Here is a 22,127-nt window from a genome sequence, read left to right on the forward strand (position 1 = left end):
CTAAGAAACCCTTTTTTTATTCTTTCAAACAGATACACGAAAAACGGCAGAAAGAAATAATGGAGAAAGTCCATAAGGAATTGATGGTAAATATGATAACTTACAGTGCCAAAATATTGGGAAAATCTAGATTTTTCATGATAATAAAAGATAAAAAGTAAATAGCAAGCAAATATTGATAAAAAGTATTATCTAACAGTATCCTGTTTAAAACTTGTATCGTTTAATTAATAGGCTAGCCTTGCAACAAGAGACCAGAATTTATACAAGGAAGCCGTAGCAAAGGTCGAGGTATGGTATTCGCTTGTGACTTTTGAACTAATTATTTGTAGAAGTTCAACATTTTTTACTTAAACCATTTAAGTAAGTTAATGTGTAAAATTCAGGTGGCAACGGGTAACATGTTAAATATTAATGACAATTTTTAAGACTCGAAGTTATCAAATTGTCCCATTTTTTCAGAGACTGAATGAAATTAAGATGCGGGCTTTCATAGAAACACAGGTAATTATTGCGATTTTATAAATATTATTTAGTGTGGATTCAAATAATATACACTTGATATAGCGGTGAACAAATTAAATAGATTATTTCTTCAAATCCATGTCCTGAAATTAGGGTACTATCAAATATTAAATCAATGCATTTTATTAAGAAACCTATTTTGTTATTCTATCAAACAGATACACGAAAAACAGAAGAAAGAAATGGAGAAAGTCCATAAGGAATTGATGGTAAATATGATAATTTACAGTGCCTTAAAAATTGGGAAAATCTAGATTTCTCATAATAATATAAGATAAAAAGTAAATAGAAAGCTAACATTATGAAAAGTATAACCTAGCTGCATCCTGTGTAAAACATGTATACCTTTATATATTAATTTTAAAACAGGCTAGGCTAGCAACAAGAGACCAGAATTTATGCAAAGAAGCCATAGCAAAGATTGAGGTATTTATATTTTTTCAACAATTCCTTCTTAAATCATTGAAGTAAGTTAATGTGTGGAATTAATGTTGCAATTGGTAACATGTTAATAACAAATGACCATTTTGAAGGCTTAGAATTATAATATTGTCCCTTTTTTCAGAGACTAAATGAAATTAAGATGCTGGCCTTCATAGAAACACAGGTAATTTCTTAGGTTTTACATATACTATTTAGTGTGGATTCAAATGATTTACACTCGATTAAGCGTTGACCAAATTAAATGGATCATTTCCATGTCCTGAAATGAGGGATACTATCAAATATTAAATCAATGCATTTTTTTTTAAAGAAACCTTTTTTTATTCTATCAAACAGATACACGAAAAACGACTGAAAGAAATAATGGAGAAAGTCCATAAGGAATTGATGGTAAATATGATAATTTACCGTGCCAAAAAATTGGGAAAATCTAGATTTCTCATGAATATATACGATAAAAAGTAAATAGCAAGCAAATATTGATGAAAAGTATTATCTAATAATATCCTGTGTAAAACTTGTATACCTGTATCGTTTGATTAAAAGGCTAGCATTGCGCAAAGAGACCAGAATTTATGCAAGGAAGCTGTGGCAAAGGTCGAGGTATGGTATTCGCTTGTGACTTTTGAACTAATTATTTATATACCGGGTATATTTAATATTTCTACTTAAATCACTAAAGTTAGTTAGTGTGTGAAATTCATGCTGAAATGGGTAACATGTTAAATACAAATTTCAATTTTGAAGAATTAAAATTATTAAATTGTCCCAATTTTTTCAGAGACAAAATGAAATTAAGATGCTGGCCTTCATAGAAACACAGGTAATTATTAAAATCTTTCATATATTATTTGTAGCGTGGATTCATAGATTAAGCGTTGAACAAATTAAATAGATTATTTCTGCAAATCCCTGTCCTGAAATTAGGGATACTATTCAATATTAAATCAATGCATCCTTTTAAGAAATATTTTTTTTATTCACTCAAACAGAAACGCGAAAAACGACAGAAAGAAATGGAAAAAGTGCATAAGGAATTGATGGTAAATATGATAATTTACAGTGCCAAAAAATTGGGAAAATTTAGATCTCTCATGATAATATAATATAAATAGTAAATAGCAAGCAAATATTGTATTGATGAAAAGTATTATCTAACAGCATTCAGCTTTCTGTGTAAAACTTGTATACCTGTATCGTTTAATTAAAGGCAAGCCTTGCGCAAAGAGACCAGAATGTATACAGAGAAGCAGTAGAAAAGATTGAGGTATGGTATTCCCTTGTGACTTTTGAACATCATGTAATTTGATACCCCCGCTCCGAAGAAGAAAGGGGCATACTGTTTTACCCTTGTGTGTCTGTCTGTCCTTCTGTCTGTTTGTCTGTAGCAAAAATTTCTGTCGCATTTTCCTCAGCAACAATGAATTGCAGATGCTTGATATTTTAACACTCCATTTGTTTAGACATGTTATATTATGGGATATATCTTGTACCAATCGGAAGTCAACTTCCTGTTAAATGACGACTTTGGTTATTTTTAGCCAAAATTTTCGATCAAATTTTTGTTGAAGATTTCTCGGCAAGTATTTATTACAGATGCTTGAAATGTTAACACACTATTTGTTTACGCATGCCATATCGTGGGAAATATTTATGTACCAATCGGACGTCAACTTCCTGTTAAATGACGACTTTGCTTATTTTGCATATTCACATTAGAGCAGGGGTATCACTAGTGAGCATTGGTTCACATATATCGTGTTGCATATGTTCAACATTTCTTACTTACATGTATATCATTGAAGTAAGTTAATGTCTGAAATTTATGTTGTGGCAATGGGTAACATGTTTAATATAAATGACAATTTTGAAGGCTTAAAATTAATAAATTGTCCCTTTTTTCAGAGACTTCATGAAATTAAATTGCTGGCTTTCCTAAAAACACAGGTAATTATTGAGATCTTACATATATTATTTAGTGTGGATTCAAATAATATACACTAAAACTAGTGTTGAACAAATTAAATGGATCATTTCTGCAAATTCATGTCCTGATTTTAGGGAAACTGTCAAATATTAAAGCAATGCATTCTATAAAGAAACCTTTTTTTATTCTATCAAACAGATACACGAAAAACGGCAGAAAGAAATAATGGAGAAAGTCCATAAGGAATTGATGGTAAATATGATAATTTAACGTGCTAAAAAATGGGGAAACTCTTGATATCTCATGACAATATAAGATAAAAAGTAAATAGCAAGCAAATATTGATGTAAAGCAGTATCTAACAGCATCCTGTTTAAAACTTGTATATCTGATTCGTTTAATTAAAATTAGGCTAGCATTGCGCAAAGAGACCAGAATTTATGCAAAGAAGCCGTGGAAAAGATCGAGGTATGGTATTCGCTTGTGACTTTTGAACTAGTTATTTATATATGTTCAACGTTTCTTACTTATATCATTGAAGTAAGTTATTGTGTGAAATACATGTGGCAATGGGTAACATGTAAATAATTAGTGTCAATTTTGAAGACTTAGAATTATTAAATTGTCCCCTTTTTTTCAGAGACATAATGAAATGAAGATGCTGACTTTCCTGGAAACACAGGTAATTATTGAGATATTACATATACATTGTATTATTTAGTGTTGTGAATGACTGCACGACATTCGCCCTAATTCAACTTTCGCAATCCAGAACCGTTTTCTGTGTGAGAGGGGCGGATGTCTGAGGGATAATTTTTGTTTGCTGGGGAGGTGGGCGGTGTTCTTAGGCCTCTTTATATAGTCAATTAACTATGTAAACTTGGTAAATTTGAATTTTTCACTAGGGGTACGGACCCAACCCCATCCCCCTCAAATTAGACCCGCGCAAGCAACGTCCTGGGAAACATAATACACGTAATATCATTATTGGAAATTAATTGGCACTGATATATTGATTGGTTATTTTTTTTAGAAAATGGCGAGAAAGGGGACACTTTTGCACGAGATCTTCGTGCAGTTAGTGGTAAGACTTGAATTGCTTTCTGGTTTTGAAGTAAAATAAATTTAAACACTTTTTTTTCGTAAAGGCACAACCAAATGCTTTATGGGGTGTGTGGTTGTTTTTTTTTTTACAGAAAAATATAATGAGACGCAGAAACCCGGTCGTGGCAAAGATGATGATGGTAAGATTATTTTTGTTGATGGTCAGATTTGTAAGTTTGGCGATGAACACAATGGTTCTCTTTGGTTTAGTAAGAATCATCCTATAATTATGTACCCAGTGTTTAATTTAATGCCGTATTTTGTTTCAGAACGATCTCCGTCAGCAGAATGCCAAACTAGCTGCCGTTCACGAGGAACTGAGTGTAAGTTTTCATTAGTTATGTAATGAATAAATCAATCAAATCAAATAATCGATCGATCAATCAGTCGTCAATCAATAGATAAATCAATTAATCAATCGCATGTATCATATATAAAGTCTGTGTCTTGAAAGTTTGTGATATACAATGCATGCTGTTCACTAGGTCGTCACGGAAAGAATTGTAAAATATCGATAAAATATCGATCGAACATTTTTGCAAATAAAAACATGATCGGCCATATTTTACTTATGGCCGATCATGATTTTATTTGCAAAAATGTTCAATCGATATTTTATCGATATTTTACAATTGTTTGAAAAGAAAAATGCTTTTTCCTGAAATAAATTTTTAAGGAAAATTAAGGTATGATGGTTTTTTTATTATCTAGTATTAGGAAAAGGTTTTACATAATGGGAAATTTGTTGTTTAAAATAAAACAGAAAAGGAAGGTCCAGCAAGAATGGATGGTCATTATACAAGTTCTGTGGAATCATTAAAATTCGTGGTGGTTCAATTTTCGTGGTATTCGTGAGTAGCCCTCCCCCACGAATTTACATCATCGACGAAAACAAATTTTGAAAGAGTTTGTTATCTTACTGACACTAAAAACCGACAAATCCACGAAATGAAATCTCCACGAAGAAGCAAAAATCCCACAATCCACGAAAATTGACCCCCACGAATTTAAATGATTCCACAGTTGTTTAAACGTTTCGAATGATCTCTAAGTTACCCTGTTTCGACATTCATTTGTGTACGGATCACATTTAAATCATGAATGTTCCTCTAATTAATATTTTTTTTAGCAAAGAGTAAAGAAAAAAAAAAAGAAATGAATAAAATAAGAATCAATATTTTGACGGAGATATTGGTTAATATTCAACATTATATAAGATAGAGTTTACCGCTGAAAATAAAATCGAATTAATAAAAGCACAGTCAATTAATTGTTTTTACTATTTTCAGATGAAAAATTGTCATTTTAGGATTAATACCCTTAATATCCTAGGATTAATATCGAAATCAAATGTCGATGTTTATTTTTTTAGATGGTATTTAAGAGAATGGCCGAAGAAAAGAAAACGAAGGACGTAACTTGGATGGAGATGATGGTAAATACAAGTAATAACTATATTTTGTCCCATGATATTTATACAGCACATTTTCTTGACTTAATTGTTATCAATTAGAGTATGGACCCGACCCCCTCTAACTAGTAACCTGCGCGAGCAACGTACCGGGAAATATAAAATACGTTATATTATAATTGGAAGTTAATTGGCACTTATATATTGATTGTATTTTTCATAGAAAAAGACAAGAAAAGAGATACTTTTGCACAAGATCTTCGTGCACTTGGTGGTAAGACTTTAATTGCTTTCTGTTTTGTTTTTTTTTAAAGTAAAATAAATTCAAACACGGTTTTTTTTCCGTAAATGCACAACTAAATGTTTTATGGTGTGTGTGGGTTTTTTTTTCTTTACAGAAAAATGCAATGAGACGCAGAAACCCGGTTGTGGCAAAGATGATGATGGTAAGATTATATCTGTTGATGGTCAGATTTGTAAGTCTGGCAATGAACATGATGATACAGTAAGAATCTTCTATAATTATGCAACCTGTGTTTCATTTAATGCCGTATTTTTATTTTCAGAACAATCTTCGTCAACATAATACCATCCTTGCTGCTGTGCACGAGGAACTAGCTGTAAGTGTCCTTATTATTTCCTCATTATGAAATGAACAAATCAATCAAATCAATCGATCGATCAATCAGTCGTCAATCAATAGATTAATCAATCAATCAACCGCATCTTTTATATACCAAGTCTGTGGCTTAAAAGTTTTGTACTATAAAATACATGCAGTGTATTAAGTCGTCACTAAAAAATGTTTTACTTTTAGGCGATGAAATTTCTGTTTGCAAAGTGTTCAACATTTTATCGATATTTTACAGTTGTTTGAAAAGGGTCGTGCTTATTCTTTAAGTACATTGAAAAATTACATTCAAACCTAATCAGAATAGATATAAAAGCAGAATTATTTTCTTGAAATTAAAATTAAGGTAAAAAAAAGTTTTTTATGATCTAGTATTAGAGAATTCGGAAAAAAGTTTTTAACTTTGGAAATATGGTGTTTGCAAAAAAAAAAAAAATCCAGTAAGAATTGATGGTAATACTAAATGTACTTTGCACGTTTTAGCATGATCTTTAAGTTACCCAGTTAAAACATTTGTTTAAGAATAACATTCAAATCATGAATGTTTCTCTCTTTCAGTTAAGAGTAGAGCAAAAAGACAAAATGAAGAAAATAAGAGCCAATATTTTGACGGAGATGATGGTAAGTAATCAACAATATGTCATACAGAAGAGAAGAATACTAGCAAATTTATCCCTGAAAATAAAACCGAATCAATCAAAACACGTTGATTTTTTTTTTTTTTTTTTGCTATTGGCAGGCAAAAATTTTCAGAAAGATCTTTAAGTTACCCAGTTCCAACATTTGTGTATGGATAACATTCAAATCATGAAAGTTTCCCCTCTTTTAGACAAGAGTAGAGAAAAAAGAAAAAATGAAGAAAATAAGAGCCAATATTTTGACGGAGGTGATGGTAAGTAATCAACAATATGTCATACAGAAGAGTAGAAGATTGAATTTATCGCTGAAAATACATGTAAATCAATTAAAACACAATGATTTTTTTTTGGGGGGGGGGGGCAGGTAAAAATTTATCAAATTCTAGGATGAAGATGATCATTTTAGATAAAAAGTTTGGATGTTAAAATTAAGACAAATGTTTTCAGGATTAACATTTTAATCAAATTTGTTGTTAATTTTTTTTTCAGTTGCGATTTAAGAGAATGGCCGAAGCAAAGAAAACGAGGGCTGTTATTTGGTTGGAGATAATGGTAAATTCAAATAGTTACTTTATTTTGCTATATATTTCTATAGCCCAAGATATTTGTGCAGCACATTTTTTAACTAACTTGTTATTCATGTATACCATAGCATTCATACGATGTTTATACTACAAAATAAAAAAATCCCAAGACTTCTGATTTAATATGCACCCTCTAGCTTGTCAGGTTTCAATACACAGTTAAAGAATAAAGAACAAAAATCTCAACATTTTCCGTTATGAATCTCTAAAAATTTGTAAAATCGTAATCGCTAAAATGTATATATTAAATTAGAAAAAAGACCTAATGAATTTATTATCTTTTTACAGAGAGAAATTAGAAACAGACAACAATTACCTCACATCCAGAGCGGAACTTTAGGCTACGAAAAAGTGTTGGTAAGATACATTTACATTTTTCTAGGACAATTCAAATGACGTATTTTTGGGGTGCAAGCGAGGTTTGCATGTTTAAAAGTAATAATTAATATTTAAAATGCATAATTAAAATCGGATGAATATTTTAATATTCTAATATTTAATCGTACAATTGATGAAAATATATGTACACTTTAATGAGGTATCATTCGTTGAATATTATGAGGCGATAATTTCGGTCGAAGGGTAATCAAATCTATCATAAAGTTCCCATAATACTCAAAGAATGATTCCTTACTCTTTAGATAAATTATAATGGTATAAATTATATACCCTTGTATAAACATATACATTGTGTGTACTTAAAAATGAAAGTCATTTCACTGTTACCTGTTTTAAAGGATCACATACTGGAAAAACAGGATGTGGACGACGAATTTGTTCCACGGAAGCTCTTCCTGTTCGGAGTTGACTCCTTCAATATCTTCCCGGAGGTACAACTTATATTATCATTTGTAATTTTTAATGGTTTTAAAGGTCGAATATACATGCAACTTGGTTGTAACTAATTAAATATTTCATTTCAATTTACGTAGCATGCGAGTGAGCCAGGTACAAACAGAAACCAGAATCCCATTGCCGTCAACAAAGATGATGAAAGCCTTCCTTGCTTCCCCGATCCAGTAATCTCATCAATGGTGCGCATGCTTGATATCTGTAAACCGGTTCAGTGATTTAATGTGGTATGGGAAATCGGTCGATACAAATGTGAATTAAAGTATATATTTTAATTAAAATAATTTCACCGGTTTTAGAATTTTCTAATCTTTCAATATTTAATTTAAATTTTTGGGGGGAATGGTAAAAATTTAACTCATCTTAACTCTAATTAAGAACTCATGACTTACTGATTCGTAGTGAACCTGCCAATCCATTGTTAAGTTGTTAGATGACAATTTTGGGAAAAAAACTATTTATGAAATTACATAAGAATTTATTTTTTTTGGTTAATTATGCCAAAATACGGAGGGTCCCATACCACGTTGAATTGATGATGAATATGAGATTCTAAAGTAGACGAGTCTTGTTCAGTCGTGTTTTTCTAATTTTCCAGGACACGGCCAATGACCAGGAAAAGCCGCGCCGCCGGACCCTCAGGGACCGCGTAAAGAAGTTCTTCGGGATTAAATAGAATACACGCACTAGTATTCTACAGAAAAGACTCATACATTATCTTACTGAAGGAAATGCCATTACAATGTATTATTAACTTATGTTCTTTAATTCAAACCGTGTTAAATCTTAATCAATCCGACAAATAATTTCATGGCTAATATCAACAGTTGTAATGTAAAAATGTATATGTATATAAATTTTGATTACGAAAGTCTTAAAAAGTGTTTTGTTTATTTTATTCTTGTGCTGAGTCAATGAGTCAATATGTTTTTGTAATATATTAACGGTAAAGATTTTTTGTCATGCTCGGATTTAGGGGGGGGGGGTCTAAAAATTAATAGATAGATAGATAGATAGATAGATAGATAGATAGATAGATAGATAGATAGATAGATAGATAGATAGATAGATGCAACATTGTAGATGATAAAACATCAATACCAAATGAATATGTGGTGACTTATGTCTTGGTCATCAAGCACGCTGACTATTGACAGCATTATTTTCATTATAAAGCAAACAAGCTTTCACTTGTTCTCCCGCCAAGTATGCACCTGCACTTTAAATTTCTAAATTATTTGTTCGAGATCATATATGATCGCGATATCTATGTCACGACGAACCAACTTAGCGGAAGTAGAATGTAAAGTGAAGCTCATTTGCACTAAAAGGGGATGCATGCCCCTCCCCAGTACTCGCGGTTGCTACCTGTCCATGTTTTCTAGCGACTGGTCTCGATGGTGGCGTTTCTTTTTACAATCAAGATGGAAGAAAATCACGATTTGAGCTACAATTATATGCGATTTGTTGCGCTTGGTTATGACAAAGTACGATCTGATAAGATGATAACGAATAATTACAATTACTCAGTAAAAATCAATCGTGTTAATCGTAAAAGATTTTTTGACAGTCCAACAATTTTCTACGATTAACACGATTGCTATGACAGTCCTTAAGATCTGGTGAGATTTGACTTCAATACTATATGATCTCTACGATCAAGACTGCGATTTCAATCGTGAATCGTCGTAATGGGAAAATAGCAATATTAATCAAATACTAGTAACGTTACAACCACAATTATAGTATCAATGCGAACTTGTTATATGTCAAATATGCTACGTTCGTACGAACCACAGTGCGATTGAAATAGCAGTCTTATTAGTACAGTAATCGTAGAAATCGCATCAATTTTTTGCACGTTATATTGTGGCGAACGCAAGTTTATTTTACGCGATATAAATGAATTAAATAACTTAAACATTTTGAAAACAATCAAAACTGTACCTATAGTTGGAAGCTTGGTTACTGTAGACAGCAGCCTTAATTAAATGGTTTCCTGTTACTAACGCTGAGTTTGAAATTGGAAATTGCTTTCTCCAAGTATGTTGCCTAATAAAGCTTACTATTGAGCCTCGTCTAACCACCTGTCTTGCAGTTTTGCCGGGGTCCTGCGAGAGGTGCCCGGTAGCCATCTGCTACCACATTGAGCTACTACATAAGGCTTGTTGGGGAGAAACTACCCGGTATGTATTTATATATTACCGTTACGCTCTTTTTTCACATGACTGCTAGCCAGCAGTGAGAGCTAAATTGTAGAGATGACAAGTACACAGACACTGGTTGACACTCTGGACACATCTCGCAACATTTTGTTGTTTACATACATGTAACTGTCTTTACATGTAAATGTATATTTATTGATAACAAAATATGTTTTTGGTTTACTTGTGTGCGAAATTTTATTCTTTACACTCAATAACCACGTATTTGAAGTAAACAATAAAGTACTAATTCACTCTGAAACAACAGCCTTTACCTAAACTTTATAAAATAAGCAAGTGAGTTGTAACAATTTTGTTAAAATGCTCTCACCTCTTTAAATTATAAAATATGCACCTGTAGATTGACAGTGTTTGTCAGACTACACAAAGTACGCAGCCAGCTGAGCCATTTTATCCTTGGGCTTTGGCCGGCCCCTGCCCCTCCCTCTCCCCCTCCCACCCCTTCCTCTGCCCCGTCCCCCACCCGGTCTTTTACGTCGAATGATGGCATGGTGTTTTTCAACCAAATTTTTGAATATAGAGTCACAGAACACACAACCAGAATGCTTGGTCTCTTTGTTTGGCAAGGGCGTCTTTTCCTGTAAAGAAAAAAGCATATGATAATCTATCATTGAAAATGCTGTTGTATTTTTCTTTGGGGGGGGGGGGTATTTTGGGTTTGAGTGTGTGTGGGGGGGGGGGGTACAAAGTAAATGTATCTAAAATAAAAAAAAAGATTATTTATTTTCTTACCATACTTTTTTTGGGAGGTGGGGGTGTTGGAGAGAAACATTTGTTTCAAATGAACAAAAAATCATTTAGTATAAATGGTACATGTATTTGAATAACCTTATAAAAATATTTCATTCACATACCCAAAAAATTTAATCTTCAAAAAATCAAGCATGGAAAGCAACATAGAAAGTAAGTTAACTACAATATTAAAGCTGATCAATGTATCTTTACAATTTAAGATTTTCTTCAATTTTTTAAACTATTTTCCCTATTTTTTTTATAAGTGTGTAAATGGTCCTTAAATAGGAAGTTTTCTTAAGAATACACAAGAATAATGGTAAATCCAACTATCCCCATTAATGCGGCCTGCCTACCTTGCTAAAGTCCACATCCACTATGTGGGCTCCGCAGTCGTCACAAAGCTCCTCGGACACGCTCACTTTGTGGGCATTCTCAAAGAAGTTGATCACCACTTGGCACCTATTAATTATAAACAAAATGAAAATTTTATTAAGAATGGCATGATTAACATATATAGGGGTATATAATTACATGTGTAAACTTCATTTACTTGAACAAAGAAAAACATTCTCTAACACCTGCAAGACTTTTGTGTGAACTGACCATACTATCAATTTTAAAATACAGTTCAACTTTGATATCTCAAACACTGATATCTCGAAAACAGTGGATATCTCAAAGTGATTTGTAAGTCCCAACCACTTATCTTTTAAAGTATTTTATCCTCAATATCATGAATACTAGCCTAACGATATCTTAAGGATTTTAAACAGTCCCATCTACTTCAGGATAATTTAGTTTGACTGTACCAAGTACATGTATCAGAACAGGTACCAGTATGTGTCAGTTGTGTGATACATGCATCTCTAAAACTCTTGAAAACTTCAAAGGTTTATTTTTAATTAATATACAGAATGACATAAAATATATAATACAGGTAACGTATACAAAATCTAGAAGGAATTCTAACATTGTGGTTATAGCTAAATAAAGTACTGAGTTTGTCTAAAGTATTTAATGCCAGCTGACACAGACACTTTGCCTTATAAACATTCCTTTTTATAGAAAGTTTCCAGCACTGTAAAAAGAAAGCCAATTATCGTTTGATAAAAAGAAATGCTTTTAAGGTCAAAAGCCTGTACCAGCTGGCTTCAAACACTGTAAGCAATTTCAATACCAGCTGAGTAAGGGATACCTACTTGTTGCAAGCCATCCTCCATTTTGGGTAGGAAGTTGGGTCCAGCACCAGAATCCCCGTCTCACACTCCACACACTCACACACCCCGTGCTGGATCAGCGCGTGCTGACAGGTCGGATGAGTGCACTGGTTGCAGCCAAATTGTTTACGCATGTCCGGAAACGGAGGATTGTTGAAGCAGTAAGGGCAGAGAGGGAAACTCTACAAAATGTCCAGGTGAAAACATTACAGAGAATTACAAGATTCCTGATTTAGAACTCTTCATGTAGAAGTCTTAAAACTGGGTTACAAACACCATTATAATTCTTATGCAGTAAATCTTTATTCAGTATTTTTGTAGTTTTTTTTGCAATTCCATTACACTGTGAATGAAGTTTTCTTTTCTAATTTACATCAATTGACAGATCCCTCTAACTACCCAGTTGTACTCTGAAACTAGTTTGCAGTGAAGAGATTGTTCTTGAGTTTGCATTGCCTCTTATAAAACTTCTTTTTTTTTAATTCTTGTTGTATAATTCCATTTTATATGCTTGTTTCAATAAAGTGAGCAGGAATGCAGAAGTTGTGCAAAAAAATCCATGCACATGTAAATTAAAAAAACATATGAAACACAGGCTTCCATTTGTATTTTCCCATCATGAGTCCGTCAGCAAAAAGATGGCTTTTATTACCACATACTCTAAAACAAAACATTTAACTCATAAAACTTCATTCACAGTATGCAGATCAGATGCAACTCACTTTTCCCCTGACTCCTGTTGTCCAGAGAACCAGTTCAAAGTCATCTAGAGGACACTTGAGTTCCTTGTACAGCTTGATGTTGCCATTCTGTGGCAGGGAGTAGGTTTCATCACAGTTAGAACAATGCAGCCTGCTTGGCTTAGCTTGCACATATTTCATGTAGCGTCTGCATTTGCCACACCTAGAATGCACCAAACTCTATTTTCTTCGATACTGAATAACACTGATGTATGCATTGTCTTATTCTGAATTTTTCATTCAAGATTTATGATTCTAATTTAAGTGGGGAGGGGGGTGGGGTTGAACAAGATTAATTACCTAGATAATGGTTTTCCAGTTGCTGCCAAAGGGGAGAAGGTAACCTCGAACAATTCATCCATACCACCGATGTTCTCCACAAAGTATTTGAACTTCAAGCAGAAGATGTTCAAGGCGTGCTTCAGAACGTCCTCAAAATATGCTTTCCCTGCTGCGATCAGATTCAGCTGTTTCTCTACTGCAGATCTCATGGTGGGCAACACCAGCTCAATGTCAATCTACAAAGGAATCCCACAGATATAATGATGATTACACTGTACAGACACATTATTAGGAAGCATAGATTTGTACCATCTTGGAAATTGTACTTTAAAAGATAAAATAGACCATGGTTTAATTAGTATTAATACTTAATAGACATCAAATTTCATTTAGTAAAATTCACTGTTTTAAAACAATGGGATTCCCAGAGAACCCCAGTGTTCTCAAAACTCCAAACATTCAAATTTCAGTGGGTTTAATTTTTGTGTGTTTTATAGGTACCCTTCAACCAAAAAAAAACATCCTATTAAACTGCAAAATGAAACATATATGTAGCCCTCCAAATTAATGTAAACATGAAGAATTAATATCCGCGTAAAATCGCACAAAGCAGTCTAAGTGGATCTTAAAATCTCGCTTATTTTTTTCAGACAGTTTTGAGCTATACAAATAATGGCAAAAATTTGTGCTCGCGATTTTATTTTCACACGATTTAATGCATGAATTGTGGAATTAAGTACGTGCTTAAAATAAGGAATTTACTGTAAATTATTTCACAGGGTATACACTAATATAAATACAATCAGTAAATACTAATGATATTTTTTTATTTGATAATAAACTGACTTTGCTAATCAACTTAACGAATAAATTCCCTGTTCAATATTTAAATAAAGTCACTGGTCACTACCATAACCTGTAAGTGTTAACATGTCCATAAATGTGAATGTATGTACATGTAAATGATAAAGGATAGACTCAACAAGACATACAGGGTTTTTAGAGTTGTTTTGAAAAAAAAATACTTTTTATTGACACACCAGCGATCCCAAAGATCAGCACAGGTGTCTTTCTTACTAATGTCATATCTATACATTTTCCGTACCCTTATTTAATTATTTATCTATTTATTTATTCAGAGCAGGTAAATTTCTATGTCTTCTGTTAAGAAAGAAAAATTCCACATAATTGTTTGTTGACCCTTGACCTTTTGGTATCCATGTACAAGGACGATGCCCAGGGGTGTGGGTTTGAGCCTGCGACCACTGGTGACCGTCACGTAGTTCCTCTCACAGATATTGTTGATGTGGACAGGGATGCTGGCATCGGTTCCGATGCCGTGTTTCTCCATTAGCGAGATAAGCTCCGATTCTGTTAAGTAGTCGGGAGGACTAGTGTGCTTCTCTACCATCTTCACCTATAGACAAACAATATCGCTAATCACTATTCATACATTTGCAGTTAATTGCTATATTCATACATTTTGTAGCTAATCACTTTATTACATTTCAGGGTATTCGATAGAAACATAAAAGTCATAATAGTAAAAAACAGGGTTTGCCTGTTGCTCTTTCATTCATTCCAGGATATGATAAGTAATGTCAACAATTCTCAAAAACTAAAAATAATTATACCTTCTTTTCCAATCTTCATCAAAACCTGGACATAACCTGTGTTTAAACCACACCTTGTTCATCATACATCTAGAACAAAACAATCACCTCTGTAATGTTGTAGTCCATGTCCTTCTTGAATTCGGGCAGTGTCCATTCGTCCTCCAGTGATTTCCAGGACATGACGGCGGTGAACCCTGGGTCGGTAACCCGATAACCTGTACAGGTAAATCTCTCAGCACCAATCTCAAAGAACGCAGTAGTCTGCAGGTACTTGCAGTCTGGGGATATCTACAAAGTGCATCTTCTATTGTTGTAATGCATGTTAATAATAATAGCAGTTGCCAAGTACTATTGCAATTATTTAGTAAATGTGGGCAGGTTTTATATTGAAAATACAATGTAACAGTAGGTAGGTTCTGTTGCAATTACCGGATACAATGCAACAGGTGTCAATACAATACATGATTGTGTTATGGTGAGTGATTCTGTTAACATATTAGTTACCATTCTTAAACTTGAGTTTCTTTAATTTCAAGATTCTTGGGCTTGCAAGATGTCAATTTAAAAAATCTATAAAATTATACAAACACACAAAAGCAGTGTTGAGCTTACAGTTCCTATAAAGTGTCTGGTGATGAAATCATACAGCCTCCAGGCATCATGACCTAATTCAGCCTCAGTGGCAGGCCTCATTGGGGTGATGGGAGGGTGGTCCCCTACATCTGTCCCTTTCCTGAGAACAGAACAAGCGCAAACAGTCAAGGCTTTTCCTGATTTTACAAATAGCATAACACTATATATTTAAGTGAAATACAATTTATTACGTAACTGAATGGTACTGTTCTTTTTCTTTAACAAACAGTACATTAGTGATTTAGTACATTTTTATGAATGGACAGCAGCAAGTACTTTTTAATAAACTGTGCTTTAGAAAATCAACAAAATTGTTGTCTCTAAATTGCACGTTTAGATTCAAACTTGACTTAAAGAAAAACCACCACATGTTATTTGAGATAGCTTTTCATAAATCCAAAGTTATTTTCAATGAAATGGCTACCATTAGTTTTGAAAACCTACTTTGGTTTCTGAATTCCCTCCCTGAGAAGATTCTGGACATAGTCCCCCCACATAGAGCTTGAAGCCTGCTGGCGAAGAGTGCCACTGAAAAAAAAAGAAAAGAAAACATTAAGAAAAAGAAGTTCATTATACAGTCATGTGTACATCAGATATCAGAGTCAGAGAAGTATGTAAAGATCAAAATGACACCATGAATAAAATCATGCATAGTTCAGAAGAGTTATCATACTTCTAGATACATATTAAAAGACAACCAAATTCTCTATTAATATACATGTCCACATTTCTGTTAAGGTAAAAAATAATGCTCGATTCAATAGAAAATTGTTTTTCTTCCACATATCTCTAAAATTACAAACATTTACCTTTTTGCTGAAAACACATATAAGAATTGCTTACATCATTTTTTTTTTTAAATTTGTAAAATGAAAATACATTCCAGTTTCCAAAGTCTTACACAAGATCGAAGTTTTCAGGATATTGCGTTGTCTCTGTTCTGGGGTAGCTGATATAACCCTGAATGTACAGTCGCTCAGCCATCTGCATTGCATGCTGTGGGCCCATACCTGTCAAGTTCAGATGTACTATGCATTAACATTTACAATACTTCAAGTGCCTCATTATTTCAGCCAAAGAATTTCAAAATAATAAATAAGGACTTGTTAAAAATAACAGTGGATATTCTCAATTTTTTTCTGTTGACAAAATTTATTTCAAGGTCCCCTAAAAAGATGTTTCATCTTCTTATTATAACATCAGAATATGAATAGGTTTATGGATCATACAGACTTCAAAGAATCTTGACACACTTGAAATCCTCATTTAATTCACAGACAACCATGGGCATTAAAATGCATTCATGTCAATCAGTTTATATGAACATATTAAAGGATTTTTCCTACATTAAAATATATGTGTCAAATCAATGTCATTGACCTTAGGGGATTTCTAATGACTGGATTTATATGATGAAATAGAAATGGAATTTTTAAAGTTCATATTTTCAGTAATGAAATAATGATAAGGTCAATGAGGGCACCCACTGGCGGTTAAAAATTTTATTTTGAGGAGCATGTATGAACAGGGGGTATGTCAGCATGTCACTTGCAGGACTCTCTCTACACTGCATAACAAATGTATATAATTCTGCAGAACATTAATGTAGTAAGAGTGATCTACCCATTGATGTAAAATAGAATAAACTGAATTCCACAAGGAATAACCTCAATTGAAATTAAAGTACTGTAATATCATGCTAGATCAGTGATGATATTCAAGTTACTGATATAGATATACTGTATACAGTCAGGTAAATATTCGCCCCCGTTTTATTTTCACCCCTTTCGCCATTGTCTGTAGGCGAATTTAATATTGGGTAAATTCCAATGTTTTAAACTATCTCTCTTTAAACACAACTGTGTCTGGGCGAATTCAAGACGGGGCGAAACTGTCTGCTAGCGTAAAACGGTGAAAATTACATGGTGCAAAAATGACCCTGTATACAGTACATGTACAACATACCCAGGCCTGAGCTTGCTGCCCTGAGCATTTCCACAGTATTCAGAGCTTGGGGTCTAGCTTTTGACTTCACATCCTGAGTAACTTTCAAAACTCTGAAATGTTCAATTCAATTCAAATTAGATTTCAATTGAAAGAAAAGTTTAAGATCTATCTATAGAATCAAAACAAATCTGCAAAATTTCAGAATCACATTAAATAATTAAGCTTAGTTTTGAAATACTAGCATCCTAACACAAAAATTATAAGGATATTAAATCATAAAAATGGTGAAACTTTAAAGAATGAACAACCATGATAATTTAGATCAAAGTTGGTCAATGTACTTAATAAAACCTTTTCACAGTATTAACTGTACTTGATTAACAGCATTTTACGGGTATTAATAGTATTAACTGTAACTAGTTTACAATTTTTAACCATAGGAGTACTTGATTTACAGCATTAACTCCATTTTATTTACAGTATTAACTGCATTTAATTCACAGTGTTAATTGTTCTTAATTTACAGTAACTTAGATTGGACTGACAAACCTTGCAGAGTCTGAAGACTTGATCATGTTCACAAACATCTGAGCCACCTCTTTATCAAACACTCGGATTCGATCCCAGTCAATGTCCACAGTCCTGCCTTCTGGCAAAGCCAACTGTAAATAGGAATGAGAAAGACTAATTAATCAATCTACATACAGTAAAACATGGTAACAGTAAACTCATATAAAATGACATTCCCCTTATAGTGAAATCATTTTTGATCTCACAATTTTAAAAAGATGTTACATTTGTATAAATGAGTCAGATTTAATGAATTACGCTAAATGACAAACGAATAATGCAGAAGAAACATTTTCTTTGAACACGCATGTAATTGAAAGGTGCTTGCCTTGACTTGAATGACCCAGTATGGTTCTGGTTTGAAGGACTGTATTTTATCGTGCCTGTCCACACAGAGTCCCAGGGTGGGGGTCTGACAAGGACCATAGGAAATCAGGGTACTGTCCAAATCTCCATACTTCCCCTGAAAACAATATGTGGGATTCAAAAATGATCTGTGAAGCTTGGTTGACAGTCATATTCAAGTCTGATGAGCATTTTGTTATGTAAAGGACCAAATCTTTTTGAAATTAAAGTAAAAAGATGATGAAGAACAAGTTCTTTTATTATAAAACTAGTCACAGTGATCTCCATTTACAGAAATAAAATTCAATGGTATGGTAAAAGTATTTAATATCCATTGACAGGGCATCATTATATCTAAGGCACATACTGTAAATCAACTGTTGTTTATGGTAAGGTTTGCAAGAATACTGTAGAAGCAGAAATATTCATTGAGGATTTAAATTCGTTATTATTGTTGGCAATCAACAAAATTAAATCCATGACAAATTTTTAACCCAAGTATCAATGAATACAAAGAGATTACATTATTACATTATACGAAATTTTATTTGGTTTAAGGGTGTTGTTTACTCAGGGTTTGAGTTCTCGAATTCGGATTGTTACAAAGTTTAATGTCATGAGTAAAATTTGTTCTAAACACAAAAAGTATCTGTGAAATGAATTATTATTGACATAACATTCGATATTTCTACTTTATTATGGAAGTATGCCAAAACAAAAATAGACTTTTAGCCAAACAGAGGAAATTCGGAATAAATTTTGCAGATTTTGTTTTCTGCTAAAACCTTTTTGTAAGTACTCTAATATTAAAAGTTAAGATTTTATATTTTAGTCTATATAATTTTGTATATTTTCTGGTAGTTTTACCTCATTTATTCATTAAAATAACCGTATGGCATGAATTTGAAAAATATTGAAATATGCTAAAAAACGAGAAATTCACCATATCTCAAAATTTTGATCATTGACCTCATATAAATTATATGCCAACAGAACAAGATCAATATAAGTAGTTTAATACTATAAATGTTTTTGTATTATCATCATTCAATTTTTTGTAAAACTGGATCAAAAACGGGTAGGAATTTGAAAAGTGATAAAGGAAATTCGGACTGGAATATTTATAAAATTTATGAAGGAAAACTTAATGCTTTGTATGTATTTAGTGTCACTGCCATTCATAAATTGTATTTCATATTCAAAAGTGTTGAGCAATTTGTATTATTTTCACAATTAAGAAAATCTCAATCATAGTGTAAAATTTTAAGTGATTTTCCTTTAATTTTCCAAAAATATACAATGGCCATTAACTAAAAAAGTAGGTCATTGACCTACTTTTTTGAAAATGAAAAATAACACTACAATAAAAGGTCTATAACACACAATAGTTGAATTTTCATTATCATCAGTGGAATTTTTTTTCATTCTGAGTAAACGTCATCCTTAAAAACAACGAAATTTTGACCTAACGAAAATATGTGCTTCTACGGTACGTCTTAATTGCCAAAAACCAGTCATATAAGCTTTCTCTTACTTGTTTAAGTTTACACTCTACATAAACCAACTGTTTAAAAATTAAGTCCTGCCAATTAAGTGAATCGCAAATTAAAGTAACTGCTAATAAAATTTTAAATACGGGACATGTATCACCTTTTCTTGTGCTTACCTGGAAATATTTCGTCTGAAACCGTGTAAATGCACATCCGATTCTCAAGTCCAGCTCCTGTCTGGCGTCCACTGACAGGGCCTCGTTTTTGTTCGGAGCGATCAGCTTTGTCATGGCGCTCTTGATGTCTTTGTCGGTGATTGCACTAAACTTGGCTCTGTACACACACTACAGAGAAAACATGATTATGTGACTGTAAATACTAGTACCCCGATATTAACAATTCTCATTCTGGGCTCACAGATTTAAGTTGTGTTCTTCAAGGAGAAAAACTGTTAACAGATTTTTGCTATCAACTTCCTTAGGGTATAAGGGGACTGGGATTCATCAAAATCAAGTGACACATAAATTACTATGACAATATTTTCAATAAACATACTATGTACAGTAAATGTAATAAAAAAGAAATAGCTTTCCATAAATACCTGATCTGAAAATCGATTCATGCTTGGTTTTGCACAGTCAATCACTTCAAAGCAGATGTTCTCCCCCTCCTTGTCACAATCCAGCCACAAGACCAAGTAGTCTACCCCCCTTGCCTTAAACATAAAAGTTAGGTATTTAGCAATATTATACCTCACATGAGATTCTTAAAACCTGATCAGTGAATTTTCCTTACTATACTCTGTCCCAAGATATTCATGCAGCACATTTTCTTACATTATTCGATACTACAGGTGACACTCGATGGCTCGAACCTTAGTCTCGGAGTCTCAAAGTTCTTGATCTCTCAAAGTGAAATCACGGTCCCAATTTTTTTCTCTATATAACTAAGCAAATTAACTCTTGATCTCTCCATCTCTGATATCTTGAAGTTCTTCATCTCTTGAAGTTCAACCTGGTCCTGTTTACACATTTCATTGTTTTTCACTGGTAGATAGTCAATTTGTAACTGATATATGAATTTCAACAACTTGTGAATTTACAGTAAATTGAACCGCTCTTTATTTAAACTATTTTGTGATTAAGATGTCAACACTTCCATCCAATTATAAATCTCTGTAATGTATTTTGTTCATTTGGAAGACACTCGGGATACCTCACGTAATTTTTCAACGTCATCTTGGTCTGCTGCAATACAAAATCCCCGTAGACATCACATTTTTTAGCGGTGTATTGAAACCTGATAAACTAAACAATGCGTTTCAATGGAGAAATCTTGGAAATTTAACATATACTTTGGAATGAACATCATTTGAACCCTGAGGAATTTATAAAAATCGGGTAATTACGCAAAATGTGAATCAAGGATATCTTGGGACAGAATAATAAAGATTACATTTTACAATTAAAACAAATGAAGAATTAATTAAGTTAATTTGCATCATGACAATACCATCTTTCATTTTCAAGCTGAGGATATTTGACGCCTTACTGTGAGTTACATGCAGTGATGCTCCTTTTCTTTCCATATCACTTCTGTATTTTATTTTTTTAAATATGCAGGATCGATATATAAAAAAATAAATAGTTTAGCTTTTTATACATGCTAAATACTTTGTGTTCAGCTACCTCTTTCTCCAAGAAATTTGGCATGCGTAACTTCTCTGTGGCTTCTTTCTTCAGAGTTGGTGCAGTGAACAACTCGACCTAAACAATGAAGATAAAATATATTAGGCCTATAAATATTAAAAAACTAAATACAAACACTTAACATATTCTTATTCTGTCATGTATGTTCTGTCAGATATCTACAATGGTACATACAGGATCAACTCTGTCCCAGCTGTTGTACTTTCCAGTGAAGTCCAAACCAAAGACGTGTCCGCAAACTGATGTCATTTTGTATGAAACCGATTCTCCAGTGGGAGGGAACTTTCCCTTATATTCGTGAATGGAACAAGCCCCGTTAGAACCTTTTCTAGAGATCAGTTGTCCACCTGACAATATCTTCGCTATCGACTGAGCCAGAGAAGGCTTTTCTGCAACCATTAAAACAGTCTTCATTGTGCATTCCTAGTCTCTGAAACAATTTTGGACCACACAAATTTGTGCAGCATGAATTTTTTGAGGAATTTCGAGTTTAATACATTAT

The 22,127-nt window shown here is 32.9% G+C and overlaps 2 protein-coding genes and 1 long non-coding RNA gene across 3 annotated transcripts; 2 read left to right on the forward strand and 1 right to left on the reverse strand.

The window, feature by feature from the left end:
* The first annotated feature begins 31 nt into the window (after positions 1 to 31).
* On the forward strand, positions 32 to 720 carry LOC128161637 (uncharacterized). Its single transcript, XR_008240399.1, has 4 exons — positions 32 to 86; positions 235 to 291; positions 463 to 504; positions 684 to 720. It is a non-coding gene; the product is annotated as an uncharacterized LOC128161637 (long non-coding RNA).
* Positions 721 to 1,317: 597 nt separating this feature from the next.
* On the forward strand, positions 1,318 to 8,959 carry LOC128161622 (uncharacterized). The gene is made up of 23 exons (XM_052824937.1): positions 1,318 to 1,359; positions 1,516 to 1,572; positions 1,751 to 1,792; positions 1,962 to 2,012; positions 2,180 to 2,236; positions 2,875 to 2,916; positions 3,095 to 3,148; positions 3,308 to 3,364; positions 3,537 to 3,578; positions 3,930 to 3,980; positions 4,093 to 4,140; positions 4,270 to 4,323; positions 5,373 to 5,435; positions 5,635 to 5,685; positions 5,810 to 5,857; positions 5,978 to 6,031; positions 6,601 to 6,663; positions 6,872 to 6,934; positions 7,170 to 7,232; positions 7,553 to 7,621; positions 8,002 to 8,094; positions 8,197 to 8,298; positions 8,715 to 8,959. The coding sequence occupies exons 1-23, from the start codon at positions 1,333 to 1,335 to the stop codon at positions 8,790 to 8,792; spliced, it is 1,329 nt and encodes a 442-aa protein (XP_052680897.1). The 5' UTR covers positions 1,318 to 1,332; the 3' UTR covers positions 8,793 to 8,959.
* A 1,611-nt stretch (positions 8,960 to 10,570) lies between these two features.
* Positions 10,571 to 22,113, reverse strand: LOC128173314 (DNA topoisomerase 3-beta-1-like). The gene is made up of 17 exons (XM_052839040.1): positions 21,800 to 22,113; positions 21,605 to 21,682; positions 20,518 to 20,631; positions 20,093 to 20,260; positions 18,410 to 18,544; positions 18,061 to 18,173; positions 17,530 to 17,621; positions 16,466 to 16,574; positions 16,009 to 16,092; positions 15,544 to 15,664; positions 15,037 to 15,219; positions 14,523 to 14,732; positions 13,334 to 13,551; positions 13,016 to 13,196; positions 12,276 to 12,475; positions 11,430 to 11,535; positions 10,571 to 10,919 (listed from the first exon to the last, which is right to left on the reverse strand). Exons 1-17 carry the CDS (start codon positions 22,037 to 22,039, stop codon positions 10,701 to 10,703), a joined length of 2,571 nt encoding a protein of 856 aa, XP_052695000.1. The 5' UTR covers positions 22,040 to 22,113; the 3' UTR covers positions 10,571 to 10,700.
* Between the last annotated feature and the right edge of the window lie 14 nt (positions 22,114 to 22,127).

This window comes from Crassostrea angulata, chromosome 1 (assembly GCF_025612915.1).
Source record: "Crassostrea angulata isolate pt1a10 chromosome 1, ASM2561291v2, whole genome shotgun sequence".
NCBI classification, from domain to species: Eukaryota; Metazoa; Mollusca; class Bivalvia; order Ostreida; family Ostreidae; genus Magallana; species Magallana angulata.